At 41.8% G+C, this 25,896-nt stretch overlaps 3 protein-coding genes across 5 annotated transcripts in view; all 3 read right to left on the bottom strand.

Moving 5' to 3' along the window:
* The window catches only part of Mcad (Medium-chain acyl-CoA dehydrogenase), a 74,582-nt gene extending 55,104 nt beyond the window's left edge, over positions 1-19,478 (bottom strand). The window contains exons 1-3 of one of the 3 annotated variants that reach the window (XR_010856085.1): positions 19,213-19,363; positions 17,465-17,573; positions 6,115-6,236 (exon numbers count right to left, since the gene is read on the bottom strand). Coding sequence is in view for 2 of the 3 variants with exons in the window: in XM_067121091.1 (XP_066977192.1) it covers positions 6,115-6,236; positions 17,465-17,573; positions 17,766-17,807 (273 nt within the window). In the remaining variant the exon portion in view is untranslated. Of the gene's footprint in view, positions 1-6,114; positions 6,237-17,464; positions 17,574-17,765; positions 17,847-19,212 lie in introns of those variants that run through there. The other 2 variants (XM_067121093.1, XM_067121091.1) reach the window with 2 other exon arrangements.
* A 2,357-nt stretch (positions 19,479-21,835) lies between these two features.
* LOC136848507 (uncharacterized) lies at positions 21,836-22,675 on the bottom strand. Its single transcript, XM_067120777.1, has one exon. It carries the CDS (start codon positions 22,673-22,675, stop codon positions 21,836-21,838), a length of 840 nt encoding a protein of 279 aa, XP_066976878.1.
* Positions 22,676-24,318: 1,643 nt separating this feature from the next.
* LOC136848412 (uncharacterized) lies at positions 24,319-24,828 on the bottom strand. Its single transcript, XM_067120710.1, has one exon. It carries the CDS (start codon positions 24,826-24,828, stop codon positions 24,319-24,321), a length of 510 nt encoding a protein of 169 aa, XP_066976811.1.
* Between the last annotated feature and the right edge of the window lie 1,068 nt (positions 24,829-25,896).

The raw sequence follows: 25,896 nt of genomic DNA, 5'->3' as shown, positions 1-25,896 counted from the left end.
AGAAATTACTTGGTAAGTTACTTATATAAAATGAAAAATTAGTGAGAAGCAGGAAAGGCAGTTATGGCAATCATGCGTGACGAGCATTTACCGCAGTCAACGATATCAACCATCCTTAAAGGCAAGGAGCGAATAATGGACACTATAAAGGCATCTGCTTCAGTTCGTTCGATGATTATATCAAAGAGGATGGGGCCTTTGGATGAAATGGAGCAGCTACTTGTCACGTTGATACAGGACCAGATACGAAAAGCATATGCCACTCAGCCCCTTGACCATTCAAACAAAGGCTTGCATGCTTGTCAACATACTAAAGAAAAAATATGATCATAACCACACTATAAGTTTTATAGATAGTGCTGGATGGTTTCGCCATTTCAAAAACTGCCATAATTTTCATAGTGTGAAAATTAGTGGTGAAGCAGCAAGTACTGATGCTGGAGGAGCCGCTAAATTTAAGGATACTTTGCATAAGATCATCATTGATGAAGGGTACTTAACAGGGCAACTCTTTAATGTCGACAAAACAGGACTGTATTGGGAGCGCATGCCTCAAAAGCCCTACATCCATAAAGAAGCAACAACAATACCCAGGTCTAAGGCATACAACGATCGACTGACTCTTCAGCTTGGGGGAAATATGGCTGGGCATAAACTTAAGCCATTCATGATTTATCACTCTGAAAATCCGAGGGCATTAAAAAGAATCGACAAGCATACGTTTCCTGTGCATTACTGTCATAATAAGAAAGCACGGATGACTGCATTGCTGTTCAAGGACTGGTTTGTGCATTGCTTTATTCCAGAAGTGAAAGAATATTGTAGGGAAAACAACATCCCCTTCAAAATTCTGCTGATTCTAGGCAATGCTCCCGGCCACCCTCAGCACACAGAAGTTGTGTTTCTGCCACCAACCACAATTTCTCTCATACAAACCATAGATCAGAGAACTGTGGCTACATTCAAGGCATATTATCTTCAGAACACGTTTGCTCAGGCTGTTCAGGTTACAGATAATGAGGAGAAAGATCTCAGAACTTTCTGGAAGGAATTCAATGTTCTGAGCTCCATTATGAACACTTGAAGGGCATGGAGGGAGGTAGACAAAGAGTGTACAATGGGATTTGGAAAAATCTGCTAGAGGTGTACGTGAACTCATTTAAAGGTTTCGATAAGGATGAAGAAGTTACGGAAATTAATAAAAAGATCTTGACACTTGGGAAAAGTTTGGATTTAGACACTAATGAGGAAGATATCCATGAACTTACAGATGTGCAAAATGTAGAGCTAATGGCAAAAGATTTCATTGCACTTGCAGAAGAGAGAAAAAGAGCAGAAGAGGAAGAAGAAACTGAGAAGAGCCGGAGCAAAAGTTTACTACAAAAAACCTGGCAGAGGCATTTGCCTCATTTGAACATGGACTGAAGCTTTTAAGTGAAATGAATGGAAACATGGAACGGTTTGCTAAAACTGAGAGAGCACATCAAGACTGTTACATGTTACCGAGTCATTTATGAAGAACGAAAAAAATGCACTGTGCAACCTACAATGGAGTACATCTTTAAGAGAACAAATCCAATGCCATCGCCTTCCACCAACCCTTCCTCCTCATTTGGGCCTCAATCCTCTACACCTCGTGACAGCTGTTTCCTCGAAACACCTGAACTAACAGAAGAAGAAATACTATCTGAAGACATGTGAGTTGATGATCCTGCTGCTTTATCGTCCTCCTCCTCTTCTGATTTTTAGTTATAAGTAGCCATCAACAGCCCAACGCCGTTCACGTATGCCGATGACGGACCAAATCTTGGTGAGTACCCCTTACATTACACATCTGATTTTTGTTGGTGTTACTAAATTTCTTTTTGTACTGAATTATCATAAGTCAATCTGCACTGAACCTCCAGAATTAGCTGATATTAATAATTACTATACGGTATATGTATAGAGTATACCGTACTGTATAGTGTACCCCCACAACACGTGTGTATGCTATATACCATCGTGTAGGCTAGGCTACTTCTTGTTTGTGTTATTCAATTTCTCTTTGTACTGAATTATCATACGTCTATCTGTATTAACCTCCAGAATTGGCTTACATTTTTACAGTAAACCCCTGTATTCGCAGTCTCACAATTTACGGACTCCATATTCACGGATTTCCCTTTGGAACATATCTACCCATTATTCGCAAAAAATTCGCCCAATCGCGGTATTTTTCACTGAGATATATTCACTGAATACTGTATTTTCATCTCATGACTAAATGCACTTTTTGTGATAAAACTATTAAAATACTCAGGCAATGCTCGAGTTAAGATAATTCACCTTACGATAATTCGATTTTGCAATGGGGTACGCAATTAATAAGATACAACAATATTATTTATAAAATATCTTTAAATTTCGCGGGGGCGCAGGCAGCAGCGTAATCAGGCAGTGAGAGAGACCAAATTACAACAGACAACTTTTCCTCCATCTCTTTATCCCATCTTCTAGTTGAAAAAGTAAAAGAGAATGATAAAAGTATTGTTAGTAACATTATACTCTTGTGTAAATGCGTACAGCCATAAACAACCGAACGAGAAACTGTTGTTTTGCTTATAACCGAATTGGACAACATCAGCTGTTTACCTGGTATTTCAACCATCATACGGTAATAAACAATTGCCGCAGGTTATGGCACAAATGACGTTAAGTAGAATAGGACATATATTTTTAAATTATACCCTTATTCAGTATGAATAAAAGATCGTCAAGGAAATATACTGCTAAATTTAAGCTGCAAGCTGTAGCTGAAGCTGAGAAAACAATGTTCAAGCGGCTAATGACTATTCTGTAAATTATCGTGCATCGGCAACATGGATGAAACTCGATCGTAATTAAAATGGGAGAGAAAATATTTTAATCAAAACTACTTGGCATGAAAGAACACATTACTGCTATTTTTACGCCGATAAACAATAAATATGTAAAGCCCGTATTATGATGAAATCAAGTGAAAATAGTGAACGGAATCTTGAATTTTTTTTACACAAAACAAATGCCCCCAAACGGCCATCGTCGTCTATTAATGAAAATAATAGATAAATTAATTTCACGAGATGTATTTTAGTTATATTCAACAACTTAAAAACACTTTGCATGACGAAAAATAACCTTGCTCCTTATAAATAAAGTATCTAGACTCGAGAGATTCATTTACACTAACTAGAAGCAAGAAAAGCGCTCGGAACTGAGTTAAATGCGGCGAAATAAACATCATGTAAACTTTCCAAACCAAAACATTGATCGCTATGATTGCAATTTATAATACAAAAGCAATATAAGAATATATACAATATTACTTGATACAGAGAATTAAGGCATAACATTTTAAAGATCCATGGAAAAGATGCATATTCGTTATGTTGACGTTTGTGTAATACGTGAATATAGAGTAGAGTATAATGTAGGCTATGCTACCGTGTATGTACACAATATACCATGCTGTAGGCTAAGCTAAATCTTGTTTGTTATTCAATTTCTCTTTGTATTGAACTAACACAAGCCACTTTGCATGAACCTCCAGAATTAGCTGATACAGTACTAATAATTACTATACCGTGTATGTAAAGAGTATATTTTATAGTGTAGGCTAGACTACCATATACGTATACAGTACATGATACCGAGTACCCCAGTGTAGGCTAGGCTATGTTTGAGATACGTTTTGGTATTTCTTACGCTTTTTCCAACAAACGATGGTTTTTTTTTTTTAACCTAACCCCATCGTAAGTAGGATAATACCTGAATAGCATTTGTAGTTTGTTTTGTGTGTGTTTGAACTATCAAAATAGGCAGTTCTAAGTATTCGCTGGTTTTAGCTATTTGTGGGGGGGAGTGGTATGCATCCCCCGCGAATACAGGGGGTTTACTGTAATTACTATACATTATATGTATTAAGTATGCAGTAAACACCCCGTATTCCAGGGGATGCGTACTTCACCCCCCCGCAAATAGCTAAAATCTGCAAATACTTAAAACCCCTCTAAAAACACTTAGAATTGCCTATTCTGATAGTTTAAACACAAAATAAAACCCCCAAAAATACTTATACCTGAGTATTTTAATAGTTTTATCACAAAAAGTGCACTTAGTCATGAAAATGATATGAAAATACAGTGATTAGTGAGTATTTCTCGGTGAAAAAATACCGTGAATGGGCGAATTTTCCGCGAATAATGGGTAGATACGTTCCACAGAGAAATCCACGAATACGTGAGTCCGTGAATAGTGAGACTGTGAATATGGGGGGTTTACTGTACTGTAGGCTAGGCTACCATATATGTATACAGGCAGTCCCAGGTTAAAGGCGGGGTTCAGTTCCCGGCCAAGCGCCACTAACTGAAAATCGCAGATGACCGAAAATTTCTGATAATTATGGTAATATATAGCATTTACGACACCATAAGCACTGATAAACCGCTTAACGGCGCCATTAACCAGTTACCGGTGCCGATACACCGCTTACCAACACCAATAAACTGCTTGCTGGCACCAAAAATCTGGTTAACGACATCGCTAGCCAAGCGCCGTAACACTGAAAAGCCGTTAAATGATGTAGCCCGTAAGCGGGGACTAACTGTAGATGGTTACCGAGTACCTTAGTGTAGGTTAGGCCTAAAATTGGGATACGATTTTTCCAACATACGATGGGGTTTTTGGAACCTAACCCCAACTGTAAGTAGGACAATACCTGTACCGGCAGTCCCCAGTTAATGGCGGGCTCAGTTAACAGTGATCCGGTTTTATGGGGCTTGTCTAGCGACGAAAATCGGCAATTTTTGGCACTGAAAATTGCCAATTTCTGCTTAACGGCGCTGATAATTGGGTACTGGCGCCAATACATACTTAACAGAGGTGCTGATAACCAAAAACCTGCACTTTTCGGCGCCGATAAGCCCCGAAAATCCCTGAAAAAGCCCCGAAATCGCTGATATTCAGTTAGCGGTGATTTTTGGTTATCATCACACTCTCAGAACAGAACCCCCACCAATAACCAGGGACTGCCTGTACATGGTATATAGGAAAAAAATTCGAACAAATTTTCTTTACCTTCCACGGGAAGGTGAAAGTGAATATTTCCAACCCTGTGTGGGAACTTTTTCAAGACACATGTAAAATTATGCTACCTTTAGCTAGTTATACATATTCTCTCTAATAGTTTTCTTTTATTTTATTTTGCAATATTACAATTACTGCTCACATAATATAAAAAAATAGATAAGAACTAAAACCAGCAACAACCCTTGAGTACATTTATGAGACCTACTATGTTGGGGAGATGTAGTACCTTTTAGTGAGTTATACATATTCTAATATTTTTTAATGAGTTATGCATGTTCTAATATTTTTAAGTATTTTACTTTGCAAAATTACAATTACAGCTGACACACTATCATACATTCCCCATGAAATCTCAAGTCAGACTACTCTCCCTCGTATCCTTAGCTAGGTGTGAGTATTGCCTTATAGTCATTTAGAGCCCATTCATGTGATTCAAACATTTTCCCACAAAATTCATTCAAGCAGCATGGCATGAAATATATAAGTATTCATTTTACTATTTATTTTTTAAATACTCACCTCTCCATATATATATATACATACAATATAGCTTTAACCCCTGCTGACACGGAGTTAAAAGACCTACAATGGATACTGTAGGTAAGGTTCATTCCAAAAAATTATTATCCTGTGACACAGTCTGCTACTCCTCTTATCCCATTACTGCGCATAATAGGAGGAGTGCCACTGCAAAAGGGTTAACACAGTAAAATTGAAACAATTACCAAAATGCCAATATCATTACACATACAAAAAAGACAATGCTTATGTGAGCTTCTACTTAAGCCATAATGTAAAGATTCCTCAACATCTGCAAGGCAAAGAAAAAGTGGACACTATTCACCGAGAGAGTTGGTATTCCCCCAACCCCTCACTCACTCGCCAATGGTTAAGTACCTTGTCACTAGGCTTCAAGAAATGAATCAGCTTTTCCTAAAGTTATATCCATCAAGACAACAAAGGTCTGAATTCTCATGTGAACAAACTGCATGAAGGATAGCTCACCTGCTTGATAATCTCCCATGGGTACTCCATAGTTCTGTCATGTTCAGGAGCTTTTGGAACAATCTCTTCCCTGCAAAATTTACGAGCCAAGAGCTGAATTTCTTTCTGCTCTGGAGTTAAATCTGAAATAAGAAAAATAGATCTAATTTATTTCCAGTATATATGAAAGTACAAAATGTAACAGCAAGAATAACAATAAAGAACAGAGTGATTAACCCAGAAGTCATGGAATTAAGATTTAAAGCAAGTTAAAGAAAAATTGTAAAACAAAAAAATTATTAATCGCATATTACTGTACTGTACAAGAGATTTTGAAAGGGTATGGCTAAAGAATGCTAATCTTATAATGAAAGAGGAAGTGGCAAAGAGATGTGGTGTCTAGTAGCTCAAAACAGACTGAAATTTCCAAGACTGAGACAGTTTGGACATGTGATGAAAAGGGATGAAGCACAATTAATAAGAAAAGGGTCACTGATGAAGACCAAAACCAGATGAAAATTCATTAAGACTACAATCACCGGGGTTAATGGTTTCTCTCTCTCTCTCTCTCTCTCTCTCTCTCTCTCTCTCTCTCTCTCTCTCTCTCTCTCTCACATGTGCAGGATTAAAAAAAAAAGAAAAAATATTTTAGGTCTTTGCTGAAAACGAAAGCCAGAAAAGTTTGAAGTGCTGGAAATCATTGTGAGGGGTCAGATCAGAATTCAACAGTGCACTTACAAAATGATTTTAAAATTCATCATTATCCTTAATACAACTGCATTACTTGACTTTTGTAAATGGATATCTGTCAGTATAACAACCTCACCGGGGCCAATATCGGTGTGACAACCTAACCATGGCCAATATCAGTTAACAACCTAACCGGGGCCAACAGTCTCTCTCTCTCCCTTTCTCTCTTTCACATGTGCAGGCTTAAAGAAAAAAAAAGCAAAAAATTTTAAGGTTTTTGCTGAAAACAAAAGCTAGAAAAGTTTAAAGTGCCAGAAATCATTTAGAGATGTCAGGAGATCAGAATTCAACAGTGTGCCTATAAAATGGTTTAAGCTCTGGCATAGCAAAGGTGTAAGCATTTTTGGGGAGATGCTAAAGGAGCAGGCCAGAATTTTCATAAGAAATTAACCCTAATGAATGACCATGATTATTCATAAGCTTTGTTCTACTTTTGATAACAGTAATATGAGGGGCGTTCAATAAGTAATGCAACATAATTTTTTTAATGCCAATCTTCGGTCAAAAAATTTGAAATTTTGTGTGTGACTTCCTTAACCATTCCTGCAACATGTCATGTAGTTTCATTAATTTCCTACAGACAGTTTCAGTATAATCAGCTATCAAAAGAGGGTATGTGACTGAGGTACATTCCAAACATTCCTTTTGGTGGAAAAAAAAAACCCTCACAAGTATTCAGACACTTGCAGAATACCCATAAAGGCTTGGTAATGGATAAAAGCACCATGAATCACTGGGCAAAGTGTGTATCATCATCAGAAGAAGAACAAGGAATTCTGTTTGATCTCCCGTGCCCTGGTTGGCCGCACACAGCTGTGACACCTGCAACGGTTGAATGTGCGGATCAACCCAGCGGCCACAAAATCACAAATTTTTAAAATAATTTGTATTTTTCATAACTAAAAAACCTGCAGCCTTAACATTAGGATAAATCTTCTAGCGCCAGCTGGAACCAGTGAAAAATTCAATAGAATTGTATATGCAAGGAACTGGTGGCATCGGTCCTCTGTCATGAATTAGGTGGAACAACCACTGACCCAAGTTGGGACTCAAGACGTATCAGTTTTCTTCTAACCCAGGTTAAACTGTCAGAGGGGTGGTTAGAGGTGGACCTTAAATGTTAAGACCACAGGTTTGTTAGTTATGAAAAATACAAATTATTTTAAAAATTTGTGATTTGTCCATACACGGAACAAACCTCGGGTCTTAACATTGGGATAGACTTACTCTTGGTGGGAGGTAAGTATCATTAACTGACTGGAGGTTTGCCACAATTGGTCATTCTTCCTGTACTGTGTAAGAGATATCTAAGAAAGAAGACCTACACCTCTGAACCTTAGAGATGCACATAACTTAGGTTCAGACTTCTGGTTTTCAAAACAATGCCAAAGTTCACTGCACAAGCCTTGATGGAAAATCCTGCCGTGCAGTTGTCTGAGAAGACTTGGAATAGCAGGGAGGAGCCTTGGAAAGTCTACCAGGAGATCCAGAAGGTCTGGGAACCATTTATTCTGTGGCCAAAAGGGGGCCACAAGTCATCCTTGCATTGCTCTGAGAGCGGAATTTCTTGAGAACTTCCCTTATCATTCCGAAGGGTGGAAAAGCGTAGAGGTCCAGATTCGGCCAATCTTGAATCATTGCATCTGTTGCCCATGCGAGAGAGTCCAGAACAGGGGAGCAGAACAGAGGAAGATGGTGATTTCGAGATGTTGCAAATAAGTCCAGGGTCGGTTGTCATAATCTCCAAAGGTTGGAGCACACCCGATTGTCTAACGTCTGTTCCATCAGAAGGACTTGATTCAGGCAGCTTACTATGAGATTCATAGCTGGTGTCCCAGTGTTATTCCAGAATAACATTTTATCAACGTATCTGACAAAGATGACACTTTGTCACAGGGTATCTTACATCCTTACCTAATTTTTTTACTGTATTCTATATTACAAAAATTGCATAATTCTGATAATTATAAGAGTAACACCAACTTCTTGTAGACATCGCCAGCAAACTCAGAGGCATGTCTTTCGAAGATATAATGACGTAAATTATGACGTCATTAACTTGCCTCCTTCCCGATGGATAATTGGCTATTCGTGAAAAAGTCTCAACCTCTGGCAACAATGAAATACAACCAATATTCCTTGTTTACACTTTGTAGTAGTTGTAGTAGTAGTAGTAATAGTTAAGTTAAATATAGCTTAGTTTTACCAGACCACTGAGCTGATTAACAGCTCTCCTAGGGCTGGCCCGAAGGATTAGACTTATTTTACGTGGCTAAGAACCAATTGGTTACTTAGCAACGGGACCTACAGCTTATTGTGGAATCCGAACCACATTATAGCGAGAAATGAATTTCCATCACCAGAAATAAATTCCTCTAACTCTTCCTCAGCCGGCCGGGGAATCGAACTCCGGCCCAGCGAGTGCCAGTCTGCAGCTCTACCGACTCACCCAACGAAAAGCTTAGTAGTAATAGTATATAGGATTTATGCCATGAGATCGAGTGCTAGAATCCTTGAAGACAAGGGTTTCCACAAGTAATCCGAGAAATTACTTCCTATCACTATTTCTCCCTTGAAAAATTATATAATTAAAAATCAATTAACGATTGACTTTTGCTGCATAATGTCCGAGCAGCTAATTACTGTTAATATTTTCATTAGCTTATTATTATCAGGTTTTATGAATCCACAATGACTTTGTCTAATCTTAGAGACAAACAGTTATTTATTGTAGGTTGTAATTGGATGATCTGCCAATTCATCACTTTCAATTAAGAATCATTCAAGTGAGCAAATTGAAGGACTGAGTATACTTATACTTTTTAGTGTGCAAGCAATCTTGGTATTTAAAAGCCTGCTAACAATCGAACTACCATGCCGGTAATATTCTGTGGAATATGAAAACAACTCTCATTATAATGTTACAATTCAGCCATTGTTGTACTCTGTCACCAAGAGGACAAGAGCGATCATATGAAATGACATGCCCTTACGTGGATCCTTTATTTAACATAATTACATGAGGAAACTTGGCATTATAATCAGCAGGTGGATTATGGCATTTTGGGCTAAGCCCAAAGACTGGGACCTATAGAGGTCATTCAGTAATGTATTATAACCCATGACATTTTTTTTTTGGCAAAGCAAATTTTAATGTTGTTCCGCAAGTTATATTTTACTAAGAAATCAACAACTATTGCTTTATAGAGTGTCACGTTAAGTGATGGTTTTGCGGGAACTGCTGGTTCCCCGCTCGTTCCCTTTTGTGGATTGCTGCCTCCTTACCTTCAAGTTTTTTTGTTTTGATGTTCTCGTCGGTGAGCTGCCGTTTTCTTTTCGCCAGTCGGGTCTGGTAGGGCAGCGAGTAGCGGCAGTGGCAGCAGCAGCAGGCAGTTTTTGGGTCGGCGTTGGTCGAGTTTTTGAGCAGCAAATTGGAGCACGCCTACGGTGGAGCACGTCGTGAGGTGGAGTGTGACCATGAGTAGTCGTGTGACCACGAGCTGCTCATCTTTGATGACAGCGTGAGGCTGTCCTGACGTCTCCATCGGGGTTTTCTGGTTTGTGGGTTTTGTCCCTGTTGTACAGCTGAGGGCTGTCTTGGTGCCCCGATGGAGGACGTATGTTTGGTTTTTTTTCTGCCTGCTGTTGTTTATTTTTGCCTTTTTTTGTTTAATGCTACTTTTTGTTTATTTAACTTGCTTTTGTTTAGTGCTGCCTTTTGGCTTATTTTTTTGTATTTATGGTTTATCTTTTTACCAGACCTGACTCGCTTGTAAATATTGTAAATAAATTAATTTTGAGCTCATTATATTGTTTTTGTTGTTTTCCCCTCCTTTGTTTGTTGCATCTGCCGTCAGTCATGACAGCCCCGTCCTGAGTATATTAAAGAACCTGCATAATGGCCCACTCGGTCGTTACAATGGCGACCGTGACAGGACGGCTCTGTTTTGGCTGGCGGGGTTGTTCTGACATTGGAGGATCATGAGTGTAAAAAAAAAAAAATAATCTTTATTTTTTCTTTTAGGTGGGGAGGTGTCACGTTAAGTGATGGTTTTGCGGAACTGCTGGTTCCCCGCTCGTTCCCTTTTGTGGATTGCTGCCTCCTTACCTTCAAGTTTTTGTTTTGATGTTCTCGTCGGTGAGCTGCCGTTTTTCTTTCGCCAGTCGGGTCTGGTAGGGCAGCGAGTAGCGGCAGTGGCAGCAGCAGCAGGCAGTTTTTGGAGTCGGCGTTGGTCGAGTTTTTGAGCAGCAAATTGGAGCACGCCTACGAAGTGGAGCACGTCGTAGAGGTGGAGTGTGACCATGAGTAGTCGTGTGACCACGAGCTGCTCATCTTTGATGACAGCGTGAGGCTGTCCTGACGTCTCCATCGGGGTTTTCTGGTTTGTGGGTTTTTGTCCCTGTTGTACAGCTGAGGGCTGTCTTGGTGCCCCGATGGAGGACGTATGTTTGGTTTTTTTTTTTCTGCCTGCTGTTGTTTATTTTTGCCTTTTTTTGTTTAATGCTACTTTTTGTTTATTTAACTTGCTTTTGTTTAGTGCTGCCTTTTGGCTTATTTTTTGTATTTATGGTTTATCTTTTTACCAGACCTGACTCGCTTGTAAATATTGTAAATAAATTAATTTTGAGCTCATTATATTGTTTTTGTTGTTTTCCCCTCCTTTGTTTGTTGCATCTGCCGTCAGTCATGACAGCCCCGTCCTGAGTATATTAAAGAACCTGCATAACGGCCCACTCGGGTCGTTACAAGAGCATATATAATTATCTTTCTGCACCTTATGGAAGTCAACAAATGACAAAAACTTGGTAGCCTTGGGTGTCCGGGTGTACTCCTTACCCAAAAAAGGGCCCTATTACAGTATTTATTTACATGTTCAAGCTTACCTAGGGTTTGCCACAGACCTCCTCACTTCTAAACAACTGTGCAAGTCGAATCACAAAAGCTGTTCTGCAACCATGGGGATAATGACTTATCATAGCTGCCTTTCTTGAAGCCCTGACAAGGTACGAATATCCATTCAGAATTTCAGAGACAGCTGTTTGTCGTCATCACCTTGTGGGAGGAGTCAGGACATCATATGTTCACGCCATGCATAACTTTGAACCCGTACATTAGAGTGTTCCGCCAATGGCTTCGGCTGCTTTATTTTACTCTTATGAATATACTTTTTTCTAATATAAGTAATAAAGAATGATGCCGAAAATTTGGTAGGGATGTAAATTATACTATGGCTAAGTACTGTGATATCTTTGTCAAATGCACAGAAAAAAATTATTCCGGAAAAACACCGGGACAAAGGCTCTGAATCTCACAGTAGTTCGTCCGCCAGGACATTACATTTGCCTTGGATAAACCTTGCGACTAGATGGGTTTGGTTCTGGTCTGCCCAATACAACAGATCTCTTGCTATCTTGCACAGGGAGAATGAATGCGTTCCCCCTTGATGTCTTATGCAGGCCAAGGCTGTGATGTTGTCTGCATGCACTACGACCGTCTTGTTGCAGACTTCTGTTGCAAAATAACTGAGACCCAGGTGAATCGCTTTTAATTCTCATGAGTTGATATGAAGCCGTTTCTCCTTCAGGGACCAAATTACCGAGATTTCTTGGTTCCCAAGGAGCGGTTCCCAACCCAGATCTGACGCGTTGGAGAAGAAGTCTAGGTCAGGTTCACTGGGAGAAGAGATTTCCCCTCTGTTAATCTTTCTTCTGACTTCCACCAATGCAAGTCCTCCTTTATTTCTGCTGTGATAGGAAAGGAGTAAAGATCTTGATATACCTTTTGATCCCAGCAGGCTCTCAGGTAAAACTGTAGTGGCCTCATGTGCAGTCTCCCCAGTCTGACAAATTGCTCCAATGAGGATAGTGTGCCTTAGAGATTCATCCACTGAGTTGCTGTCCACGAATGAAGGGCGAGAAAAGAGTCCACCTTCCTTAAACATTCCCCCACTCTCTTGGGGACAGCGAAGCCTGAAAACTCCGAGAGTCCATCAGAATCCCCAAATAGAGAATTCTCTGAGTAGGAATTAGTTGAGATTTCTGGAGGTTCAATAAAAGTCCTAAATCTTGCGTCATGCGAATTGTCTTCTATAAGTCCTCCATGCATTGATCCTTCGTGGGAAAGCGAAGTAGTCAGTCATCTAAATAAAGTAGGATCTTTAGCCCTGCTAGATGTAGCCAACTTGCTAGAGCAACGAGTACTCTCGTAAAAACTTGTGGGGCAGTCGAGAGGCTGAAACAAAGAGCTCTGAATTGATAAACTTGGTTCCTGAAGATAAACCTGAGGTATTTCCTTGAATCTTTGTGAATAGGGATATGAAAATATGAGTCTTGCATGTCTTGGGAGATCACCCAATTCCCCTGACAGATGGAAGCAAGAACTGATTGTGTTGTTTCCATTTTGAATTTTGTCTTCTCTACAAAGGCATTCAAAGCACTCACGTCTAGCACCAGTTTCCATCCCCCTGAAGGTTTTGGCACTACGAAGAGTTGATTGTAAAACCTCATCGACTTGGAGTTCCTGACTAATTCTGTGGCAAACCTCCTCTGAGAGGGCCGACTACCTCTCCGAGCCTTCGGAATAGTTGGTCAATGCAACAGGAGTGTTGGTCAAGGGAGGCCTCTCCCTGAAGGGGATAGAATAACCTTCCTTGAGTACCTTGACTACCCATTGGTCCGCCCCTCTTGAACTCCATCTCTCCCAGAAGAGAAGGAGCCTTGCACCCACTGGGGCATGGAGGACTGAGGTCTCACTTGTGGGATGAAGATTTAGTTGATGACTTCTTGATGGCTCGAGGTGTGAACCTAACTGATCCTCTGGGCCTAGATTTAGATCTCTGTCTGCCCCCCCAAAAGGGCCTAGACAGCAGAGGAGAGGAAGTCCTGGTGAGTACTGCGGACCAATCTCTTTGTCGCTTCATCCACTGTGTCAGGAGATCCTGTGTGGACTTCTTATGAAGACTAGAAACAATCTCCTGTGTGGACTTCTTATGAAGGCTAGAAACAGTCTTGTTAACGGTTGTCTGCGGGAAAAGGTGATGTTTGTCTAGCGGGGAAAATAAAAGCACTGAATTTTGGGACGAAGCAACACCTTTAGACGTAAAGGAAACCCAAAGTTCCCTTTTCTTGAGCACGCCAACTGCGTAAAGTGAAGCAATCTCCTGTGAAATGTCTCTGACTGCTTTGTCCATGCAGGAGAGAAAACCCAAAAGTTCCGACGAGTAATCAGGCGAGAGCACCCAAACACCAGTCCATGAAACTTAATACTTCAAAAGTCTTAAAAAGACTTTTCAGGAGGTGGTCCATCTCTAGTGTCGCTAAGAGGATCTTCCCTGATTGTAGTGCAGATCTACGACCTGCGTCAGTGAGACTAGAGAAGTCCCCCTGGGAGGAGGCAGCCACTCCCAGGGAAGGAGCTTCGCCAGTAGCATACGACAAGTAGCGAGATCTAGAAAGACGAGAAGGAGGGACACTACAGCAAGCCTTTCCCTGTTCCCTCTTTCAGAAAGCCAGTTCTCCACTTCACTAAGGGCCTTCTTGGATGAGGACGAGAGAACCAACTTGGGTAGCCCAGCAGCGTCTGAAGGCTGACTACTCATCATGAAAGATGAAGCTGGGGACGAAGGAGTTCCAGGCGAGAAGAATTCGGAGAAATTCTGGAGTAAAAACTTCACAAGTGATGCGTAAGGAGCCGCTGGAGAATCTTGATCTAAATCCTCTTCTTCAGACGAAACCAGAGACAAGGGGGCATCCGATGGGGGTGCCTTAGCAGTGGATGGTGTGAAGAAATTGCAGAATGTTATCCAACTTGCACTGAAGCGGAGCTAAAGTTGGATCAAAATTTGAAAAGGACTACCGTTCGTCGCCAAACTAGATGAAGCTGGCGCTTGAAGCTCAGAAGCCGATATCAAAATACTGGTTGGTTCCCCTGAAGTACTGGCAGCAGGTGGAGGAGACGATGCACTACGATGAGTCGGAGCTCTAAAGAGAACAGCAGCATCAGGGAAATCGGGCCCTACAGGGCACTCGGGCACTTCAGGCAGTTTGGGAGCTACAGGTAATTCGGGCACTACAGGCAGTTCGGGCGCTTCAGGAGGCTTAAGCACTACAAGAAGCTTAGCCAAATCAGGGCGATTAATTGAAGGCAGACGTTCCGGTAATCTATGGCGCTTGGCTGCTACTGGGCGCTCGCTCAAATCCGGGCACTTAAACAAAGAACTTCGTTGTACACTGGAAGTGGGGTGCTTGGAATCAGAAAGAAGACACTCCTTAGATGAAGAGGAGTGACTCAAAACTTGTTCCTGGTGTCCAGGAGAGGAGAAACATTCAGCACTGTCCCACTTACTGCAAGAGGGCTGAGGACTAAGAGGAAGCTCCCTCAATCTTTGGCTGGGAAGTCGAGGAGCTAGATCCTTGGAAGAAGAACGCCTCTTCAAGGGGTGAGACTCGTCAGGAAAGCGCCATTGACGCCTGCGGTACGGTGAAGAATCTTCTGAACTAGACGAGAGCTGATGCACGTCCGAGACGCCTTTAAAGCGGCTGTCTCTTGACACAACCTGGGATGAAACAGGTTGGCCCGAGGGGGTGACTGCTTGTGGGCAGACCCCACTAACCTCCCTTGGGCTAACGGTATGCCTCCTCCCTGGTTCAGGGGAGTATGGCAGTGACTGATGCCTAGGACAATCAGCAGGACGAACAGCCACCTCCTCCAGTAACACTTCACTTTCACTTTTCTTGTCAAAGTTATACATAAGGACGCGCATCACTGCCCCTACTTGGGCCACTGTACCTACCACCATATTAATTCTCTGCTCGTATTTATTTTCCATGCTGGCAAAGCGATCAGGCTCAGAAGTGTGAAAATCAGAAGCAGGAGTATAGTAGGTGGTCTACGAATATTTACTGATACAGGGGAAACAGGAACAACAGGAGATACAGCAGGAATAACTACATCGTTAGGTTTAGGAGTCGTCTGACCAGCTAATTTCTCGCCAGCTTTAGCAGCTGTCTTCCTCTTGCGATCTCTAATTTATTCAAATGAGAAGTCAAAGTCTTCCATTTACGTTCGTCCCAATCCCTGCATTCGTCACATGTCAAATCAATGGCACAAACTTGCCCTCTGCAATTTGTGCACAGGGTATGAGAGTCATAGGTGATTTTCGTCAACCAGGTATTGCAGCCTTTGCTGCAACACCAGAAACTAGAAGAGCTAGTGTCTGACATACTAGCTAAAACGTCATAATCAGTAACAAAAAACTAATCAAGAAAAAACAATGCCGAAAGGCTACCACACAAAGAATACTTCACCGGATGGGACAAAAAACAACTGTCAAAACCAAGGTGCTTAGTCACACAATGTGTAAATGGTACCAGCGGCAGAAACAAACTGGTCTACTGGCTTAGTTGTTCCTCTCTCTTACCTAGAAAGTGGGTGGGGTCTTGTCACCTACATAGAAACAAAAGAATTGCTACCGCGAATTTCAAAATTTAAGCTTCCGTTCGAGTAGAAACTCTTAGCTAAGTAATTACTGGGTAAGTTACTCATATAAAATTTCAAATTTTTTGAATGTAGATTGGCCAAGAAAAAATTATGTTGCATTACTGAATGAATGGCCCTCGTATATATGTGGAATGAGCTAGCAAGACTTTGTTTGCATAAGGGGTTTTTAGGGGTGATTTCTGTCATCTGGGATTTTCTGTGGTCTGGCAGTGGCCTGGTCCCACGAGTGCCAGTTTAAAGAGGTCAGACTGTACCTTAAGACCAAACAAGAAATAGCTATGAAGACCTAACAATTCAAACATTAAAAAAATGAAATCATCACAAATCAGTAATCAAAGTAATCAGAAATCAAAGAAACTGAAAAGCCCAAAGCTACTGAACAATGTTTTAAGAAAAAGACACAAATCTCGGGAACTTCCTCCAGCCTGGTGAAGAAAATTGTTGTGTTGTTCACAAACTTAAGCTAAGCTCAGGTTTCACTGAAAATCTCATCAGTGTGAATAATGTTACCATTCAGACCAAAAAATTTAATAAAAGAAAAAAAAAGCAGTGAACAAGGGAAGTCAGTAGTATATGCTACACCTGAATGGTTAAAAAAGATGTTAACCAGCCAGCAGACATAAATAAATTAACCACGTGACACCCGTTTTCTTCCCATTAAATGACTTGGCACGGATTCTCACACAATGCATTAATGAGCTATGTTAAATTAATGGGTTGTTGATGCAACAAACAATAAAGAATGAAATTAAAGCATTGTGAAGGCTTGCATCATAGCTTTTACTATATAAAAATTTACTGGATAAAGCATTCCTGTATAACCTACCAAGCTTTTGCACACTGTATGTATAAATATTAATAAACTAGTACACTTAATGTCAAACATTAACTGCTACCAAGCTTTTGCACACTGTATGTATAAATATTAATAAACTAGTACACTTAATGTCAAACATTAACTGCTAAGTCTAAATATGTCGGATCTCAAGATTTTGAATACTTTACAATTAGTCATGTCAGGGATTACACAAATTTGCCAAAACACTTCACATATACAAACATTACACGAGTTCGTAACAAAGAATAAATATGACAATATATGGTTCCTCTAATCCCACTTACCAAAACAAACACCTCCACTACTAGATGAATCAGAAGTAACAGCAGGCTCAGTAGCGGTGCTTCGCCATCGTGCACCAGCTGCACGGATCAAGGTTCCACTTTTGGGCAACTAATATTGGGAAATAAAAATGGAAAATTAATCAAAATCCTGTTAAAGCTGCCATAATAAAGCACTTACATACCTATGCAATATATAGAAGCAATGAGCTTCAAAAAAATGTCAAGCCTCAATGAGAGACAAAATTACCATCACAATCTACTTTGCTCTTGTCATAAACATAACAAAAAATAAGTCAATTACCAGGAATAAGAAAAGATGAAATAGTGAGTATCTGCTAGTCATACTTCCAACCTTAAACAGGAAATACGGCTATGCTGTGTGCAGTGCTAAAGGGGGGACAGTTAGGATGAGTTGTTGCAATTCAAGTTAAGGATTTTGAGGCAGTTCAAAAATTACGCAGGGGGGTATGGTGAAGTGTTATGAGTGTGACAGTGGGGGGTTGGTGCAGCCATAAGTTACATAACACTCAGCCTTTTTTCCTTTGCTTCTTTTGAATTTTAGTAATATTGAGAATATAGTATTTAATTTTTTTTGCATAATTATATGTTTGAAAAATATCACAAACTCAACCCTTGTTTGTACTTCAACATTATCTACTATATATATTACATGACATAAAATAATATCACAAACTCGTCCCTTTTCTGAGCTCCGACATTCTCTACTTTATGCATAAATACGACTAAGAAAAATATCACAAATTAAATCAATCCTCTCCTAAACATGCCACAAGAGAACATTTTCATTTCAAATTTATCTGTGATTCTTTAATACCATAACACAAAAGTATTAAGAAAAACCTAAAGGTAATAATTTCCAGGTATTAGGCTAGACTCTTAATATATCATTGCATTACAAAAAGGGAAATTTGGGAGGGGGTACTAACTGATGGGACATAATTTTCTAGGGGGGGAGGGTCTGGACATGTGTTATGAGGTGTGACAAGGTGGGGAGGGGGTAAAAATTACCAAAAAAACAAGTGTTACATAATTTTTGAACAGCCCCCTATGGTACTCAAGGTCAGGTTGGGTTTGCCCATGGCAAGCAGGACCCAGGACCCCAAGTTGGGTTAGATTAGGAACAGTAAGGTTATGATGCATTCCCAGATTAGGTCAGACCCGGGAAAGTAAGGTTAGGATGCATCCAAATAGGCCTAAACCTAATCAGTCTTCCTTCATCGCAACAGTGTTTATACTGCATACAATAGGCCTAAGGACGTTAATCAAAACTGTCTGTGCCTTCTTATTTTATGTTACGAGTTATCCAAATTACGTCCAAATCATGCCCTACTTGGCCCACGCCTATTTTTGCACACCTTACATAAGGCATTACGGTCGCCATAGGCGTATCCTAAATTGTTAACCGTAGATTAATGACCCCTTGTCCGGTGCCGTAACTAGGCCATGATAATGTTAAATATATATTGATCAAAATTTTGAACCATACCCTTGAAATTATTGCTATAATTTACCGCATGATTATATACGAAACTGTTACACACTGCCGTCTACTCTAGACCCTAGTACACTGTACGAAAGACCAAAATATGGGCCTAGGTCTAGGCCTACTACCCAAGTTATCCGTATTTTAATCTACGTCTCTACTTCTACTGGGTAGTTAACCACAATTAAAAGGTAAACGTGATTATATTTAGAGCAGAAGCTTATTGCTAAGTTAAGAATTTCACCTTAAATCTCAACTGCTGTAAGAGTGCCATCCCGGACCAAGTGTTGGTATTGCGTAGACGAGTTACGGTGGGAAGTTTCCGACAGCAAAACAGGGTTTCGTAACCCAGAAAGTTTATAGCGAATGCTAGGCTAGAATAGCTCGGAAACTAGGCAACAGCATAGAAAAAAAACAGCCAAACTGCATTTGCTGTTAGTGAATTCTTAAAAGTGCTGAAAACAGGAGCATTACGAATTGCGAAGTACACTGAAGCCAAGTTGATTATCTAGGAGTTTAATATTTCATATTCATTTGCTGAATGGATGAGTGATAGCCTCGGAGTAAAAAGACGAAATTGCGAACTGTTTTAATAATCTTTTAATCGTCTCATTGGTCTGGTAAAACTAAGGTAGCCTATACTTTTTTTTATAATCATTATTGTTCATCTCCAACTTAGATGAGGTAATCTCATTTCATAATATTTAGACGATTGTTTCATTTCACTTACGTTTCAGTCAGACAATATAAAATATGAATAAACTAGAAATTAAAATATTAACTGTACTGAAATAATTTCAGGACCACTGGAAGCCTGTGCATGAAAGAGGAAAGATGCAACTATATCTCAAGGTTTTTTTTTTGTCATCAGTTGTTTCTCATAAACCACATCTTCGCACCTAACCTGTATTTTGAAAACTTGTAAATACTGTGTTTTCATTTACTTTTATAACCTTAACGTACTTAATACTCAGTAAGACAGCCAATGTCATAAAAATTTTGGATCTTTGTGGATGAATCCTCGGGTCTTTCTATATGCACATTTCAATAATGCTAGCTGGTCCTAGTGTCACAGTTATCTTTATGATACATATGTCACGATATATCCTATTATTTCTAATGTTATTACTACTGGTTATGTTTGAGTGTATTTTTGTTTTCAAAATGCGTTTTTGCACTGACTTCGTTGTGTCTGCTTTCTGTATTTGCATATGGTCATAAACAGAAAAATATTATTATTATTATTATTATTATTATTATTATTATTATTATTATTATTATTATTATTATTATTATTATTATCGGCGCTGATGTTATATCACGCGAGATAATTAGCTACTTTTGACTAGCGAAGTTGGCTATATTTTCTTGTTGTCGGGTTCTTCTTGTTACCTAAGAATCAGCTGATACTCATAGGGACAGCGATTGAGGCTTCAGAAGAGCATAAGAAGAAAAGTAACGTTATTTTATGTCTCCCTTAGCTTTACGTTACCTTTAAATATAAGAATTACAATTATTAGATAAGTCTAAATCAGTTAGCGTGAACAAAATAGATTGTCGTCCTAAAAGTATGAAGAAAAACAAACGATAAACAGACCGAGAAGCGGTGGAAACCAGCCAAAAACAAAATGCTGATCATCATGAGTTATTGTCAAGAAGCCTGCCTTCCACGTATTCTGGCTCATGATAAACACCGAATCATCGTTGATCGTGGCAGTATACATTTCTTATGAATGTGTATGAATGGTCATTCAGCTCGACAGTTATGAACAATTGCCTTATGAGCAATATTTATTTCTTTGTTGTTAAAATATCCAAATCATATGCCTACAATCTTCTCTGTGACTTCATGTGTAACTGATTTAGAGTACTCTCGTTAATGAATGTTTTTATTTTGATTTGATTTTATGCATAGTTAGAAATCATTATATTTTAGAAAGTAATATCCGATGACTCACTTCTCTCGGTGTGATAACATTCTTATCTAACCTGATACGGAGAGGAAGACATCGTGTTAAATGAGAATGAAATATCTTTGGATGAAATTCCGTTCATTGCTAAAGTAACAGTAAAAGATTTCCAGATGCTCGTAAGGTTACTTATTTTTTGAGTAAGATGTAAAAAAAAAAAAAAAAAAACTGACAGGTTATACTGATTCATGCCGTTGCCGCCGAAACGGTCATAGACAATGGTCATGGTTATTGGGGCGACGGTGTCTGGTACTATATACTTCTATATTACCGATGCAAGTACTGACTCGTCTTAACGTGGGTTGACTTGGCAGATCAAACCAGTAGGTTTTGGCGTGGAATAGTTAACCTCGTTCCTGGAACTCATGATATATATATATATATATATATATATATATATATATATATATATATATATATATATATATATATATATATATATATATACTTGTATATATTGTGAGGTCAAAGAGACAGAACTGGGTACTGACTGATTTATTTACCTGGGCAAAGGTATACATAGCAGCGTGCGGACGGAAACGAAGTGCCCGACCTTCGATTACCGTGACCCACACGCTGAGTGAGAGCAATTTGTGTTTGTTAACAGTCAATCAAATAGCAATAATAAGAGACATAATGTACATACAGCGATATAAAATATATATTGGCGAAAAGGCCAGGAAATTCTACATACAAATATATACATGAGATTCTCGCTGTGTTGATAGATGCGATACATGATCGTGATTACTGGGAAAAGAAGACGTCTGACGTCTTTAGAAGAAGTTACTCCCCCCAAGACAATTATTATGAAATAATGATTGGAAGACCTGTTGAATGTCAATCACGGTATCTTTCTGGGGGCAGGAGCCGACCTCAAGTTCTTGATACCTGCAGTTATGGAGCGGCTTCAACTGCTGAATCGTCCGGCGGTTTTGCCAAGCGAATGACATCCTTAGTGCAGCCCTTGGGACATCCTCGACTATGTTTTGGGATGCCGATCACTTCACCCGAGGCCTTGTTTTGTGGAGGAATTCCGGGACGCCTGCCGGTTTCCTCCCGAGTTCCGATGTCCATTAGGTAGGCTGGCTTTAACCTGTCGACAGATATCCAGTCTTCCCGCCCATGGATGTTGAAGAGGTAGGCCTTGGATGTTCTACTGATGACTCGGTACAGTCCTCCGTATGGTCTGGTCAAGGGTGGGTGGTGGGCGTCGTTCCTCATGAAGACATGTGTACAGGTATTCAGGCCCTCTGATCTGAAGTTACGGGTCCTGTCCGTGAAAGTCTTTTGGCAGGGCGCAAACCTCTTTGCTATTTCTCTTAGCCTTGGAAGGGGTGTATCTGGGTCGTCCACCTCCGTGGGGAAGAATTCTCCAGGTACGGCCAGTGTTTCGCCGTAGACTTTCTCTGTGGGAGATTCGTTGCCGTTTGCCCTTGGTGCAGTGCGGAGACCCAGCAGGACCCAGGGCAGCTGCACCTTCCAATTTTCGTCAGTGCAACGTGCCATCAGAGCTGCTTTCAATGAACGGTGGGTTCTTTCCACCATACCGTTGGCCGCAGGGTTGTATGCCGTCGTACTGTGGAGTGTTGTCCCCACCAGGCATGCCAGGGAGACCCAGAGCTCCAATAAGAATGCCGGACCCCTGTCTGTAGTTATGTCGCCTGGCACACGGAAACAGCTTATCCAACTTGACAGTAGGGTTTCCTCGCAGGCGCTTGTTGATGCTTCTACCATTGGGGTTGCTTCTGGCCATCTTGTGGAATGGTCTATGATTGTCAGGAGGCATCTGGCTCAGCCTGATTGCAGCAGACGTCCTGCGACATCTACGTGGATATGCCTGAAATGCCATTGTGGTTGGGGGAAGTCTCTGATGCCTGATTCCGTGTGCCGGGTGATCTTACTTGTCTGGCACGGTATGCAGTTCTTCGCCCATTCACGTACGTCCTTCCTGATCCCGTGCCACACGAATTTCTCTGACATCAGGCGCGTTGTTGTTCGTCCTGATGGATGGGACAGCCCATGGATGATGTTGAACTCCTGCTTTCTCCGTGACGCAGGTATCAGGGGGCGTGGGCTGCCTGTGCTGGCGTTGCAGAGAAGTGATGATCCAGATCCACCCACTGGCACATCTCCCCACTTTGCCAGGTCTTTGTAGTCTATGCCCAGATGGACTGAATTTATTTCAATTCTTGATAGGACGTCGGCTACTGGGTTCTTCTTGCCAGGGACGTAACTGATGGTGCAGCTGAATTCTGAGATAGCAGCAGGTGCCGTTGCTGTTTTGCTGACCGTGTGTCTCCCACACTCATGAACTCATGTACCAACGGCTTGTGGTCTGTCAGGATGGTGAAAGGGCTGCCGTCCAAGAGGTGTTTGAAGTGTCGCATGGCTTGGTAGATTGCCAGCAGTTCCCTGTCAAATGCACTGTAGCAGGTCTCCAGTGGCTTCAACTTGCAGCTAAAAAAGGCAAGCGGGCGGGGGGAACCGTCTACTATCTGCTCCAGCACAGCTCCGCAGGCGACATTGCTGGTGTTGGTGGTAAGTCTCAGAGGGGCGGCAGGGTCTTGATATGTTAAGGTGGTGGCTTTGGCAAGGGCTGCCTTCGCCTGTTCGAACACCCTTTGCTATGGGGCTTCCCAAGGCAGTGCTTTCAGCTTCCCCTTCAGTACTCCAGTTAGGGGATACATGATGTGGGTGATGTCCAGCACGAAACACCGGTAGTAGCTGACCATGCCAAGGAACTCCTGCAGGGACTTGATGGTTTTTGGTGCTGGAAACTCCTTCCCTGCATTCACCTTCGAGGCCATGGGGCGGACACCTGCCAGAGAGACCTCGTGTCCCAGGAAGTCTACCTCCTCCACTCCGAAGGTACATCTGTTGAATCTGACGACCAAACCGTTCTCCTGAAGGCGTTTTAGCACAGCCCGGATGTGACCCAGGTGCTCCTCTAGGGACCTGGAAAAGATCAGGATGTCGTCCACGTAGCAGACGCAGAAAGGTAGGTCCCCCAAGATGCTGTCCATAAGGCACTGGAATGTGTCCCCGGCGTTCCTGAGGCTGAAGGTGGAGTAGGAGAAGGTATACATTCCAAACGGCATGATGATGGCTGTCTTCGGAACGTCATTGGGATGCACCGGTACCTGAAAATAGGACTTGAGCAAATCCATTTTTGTGAATATCTTGGCCCCGTGCAGGGCGCCTGTTAGGTCCTGCATGTTTGGCAGGGGATAGTGGTCTGGTGTTGTCATTAGGTTCAGCCGAAGATAGTCCCCACAGGGCCTCCAGGACCCGTCTGGTTTCTTCACCATGTGGAGGGGGGACGCCCATGGACTCGATGCCTTTCTGCAGATACCCATCCTTTCCATCTTGGCAAACGCTCATTTAGCATCTTGGGGTTTCTTGGGTGGCAGGCAGCAGAACTTGGTATGTGTTAGCGGGCCTATAGTGGTGATGTGGTGATGGATGCCCTGCTTGGCCTGGGTGCCTGGCACCTTACGCAGTTCTGGCTTGAAGACATCTGGGAATTCGTGGAGGAGGGCGTTGTATTTGTTCAGTGAGATGGAGCATACAGCGGGCATTCCCGGTCTGGTGGAGAGCAGTCGGGAGTGGCAGATTCCGTTATCCAGCAGGAGTTTTCGGCCGATGTCTACTAGCAGTCCATGATGTGCGAGGAAATCGGCGCCCAGTAAAGGAAACTTGACATCTGCAATGACGAAGGGCCATTCATATTTATGGCCCAGAATGGATATTCTGCGGGTCCGAGTTCCGTAGCAGTGGATGGGGCTTCGATTTGCTGCCACTAGTGAGGCTGCGGCACCAGACATGCGGTCACTGTCCTCCCTTGATGGTGGAAATACCGACTGCATAGCCCCAGTGTCTACCAGCATCCGTCATCTTGATATGGTGTTGTGGATGAAGAATCCTACTGGCTGGGATTCCTTAAGGTTTGCAGCCACTGCTGTTATGGGTGGCCGCCTCTCTAGTTTTTTGTGAAAAACAAGGGGCTCTGCAATTTCTGGTGTCACTCCCGAACCTCCAATGAAAGTAACACCAGGCTGGATTTGTCCTTATTTTCTACTGCTGCGGCGGTGCTTTCTTCCTGTATACCACGTTCGTGTCCCCTACTTCGGATTCTTCTGCTACCAGGCTGCAGGCTGCAGATATTGCGGAGTGTTTGGAAGTATTGGTGGCCTCGTGGAGTTTGTGTGCGACATTCACCAATTCGTCCATTGTGAGGGCATCTGCTTCCATGATTTGTGCCCTCACCTCCTGCGGAAGGCATCGCAGGAATACTTCCTGCGACAAGCTGATCTCTCTCCTCCGTCCATCTGAGTCGATGCCTGGCAACATCAGGAGACCTCGTAGTTTGTCCCAAGCATCCCTGGGTGATGCGTCCCCCAGGGCTGGGTCATCAGGTTGAGGGCGCGTTGGGCTCTCTTAGGGATGGGCATGGAGTGTGTGTCGATGAGTTTCTCTCGTAGGTCTCTGTACTTGACTTTGCCTGGCTGCAAGTCCAACCATGGGGTGATTTTGTTGAAGACCTCCTCCAGCAGTGTTGTCATGGTGACATCCACTTTTGTTTCCTCGCCAGGAAATGGACATCTGCCCGCAGGAACCAGGATGCGGTATTTTGCAGCAAGAATGGTGGGAATTTTATCTCATGGCTTATTGCTGTGAGAGGGGGATGCAGAGGATCTGTGTGTCCTCGGAACGACTTTCTACCTCAGCGTCTGACATTTTGCCTCACACCAAAAGTCAAAACTATACACCGTGTGGTTCCGTTAATGACTTCTGAATACGGTCAACGTGAATCGTAAATGGCAGGACCAAACTGTTCGAGAATGCCAGAACATAAATGAAGGAGGTACGCCGTAATTAGTCCGTTAGTGGCGTGGGTGCTCTACGAGGAAGGAGCTTTCAGAGGCCTAGACTTTGTCGCCGTATGGTTCCATTAA

The sequence above is a fragment of the Macrobrachium rosenbergii genome, chromosome 19 (genome assembly GCF_040412425.1).
Source record: "Macrobrachium rosenbergii isolate ZJJX-2024 chromosome 19, ASM4041242v1, whole genome shotgun sequence".
In the NCBI taxonomy this organism is placed as follows: Eukaryota; Metazoa; Arthropoda; class Malacostraca; order Decapoda; family Palaemonidae; genus Macrobrachium; species Macrobrachium rosenbergii.
The sequence above is the reverse complement of the archived record's forward strand: the minus strand, read 5'-3'. Positions and strand labels throughout refer to the sequence as shown.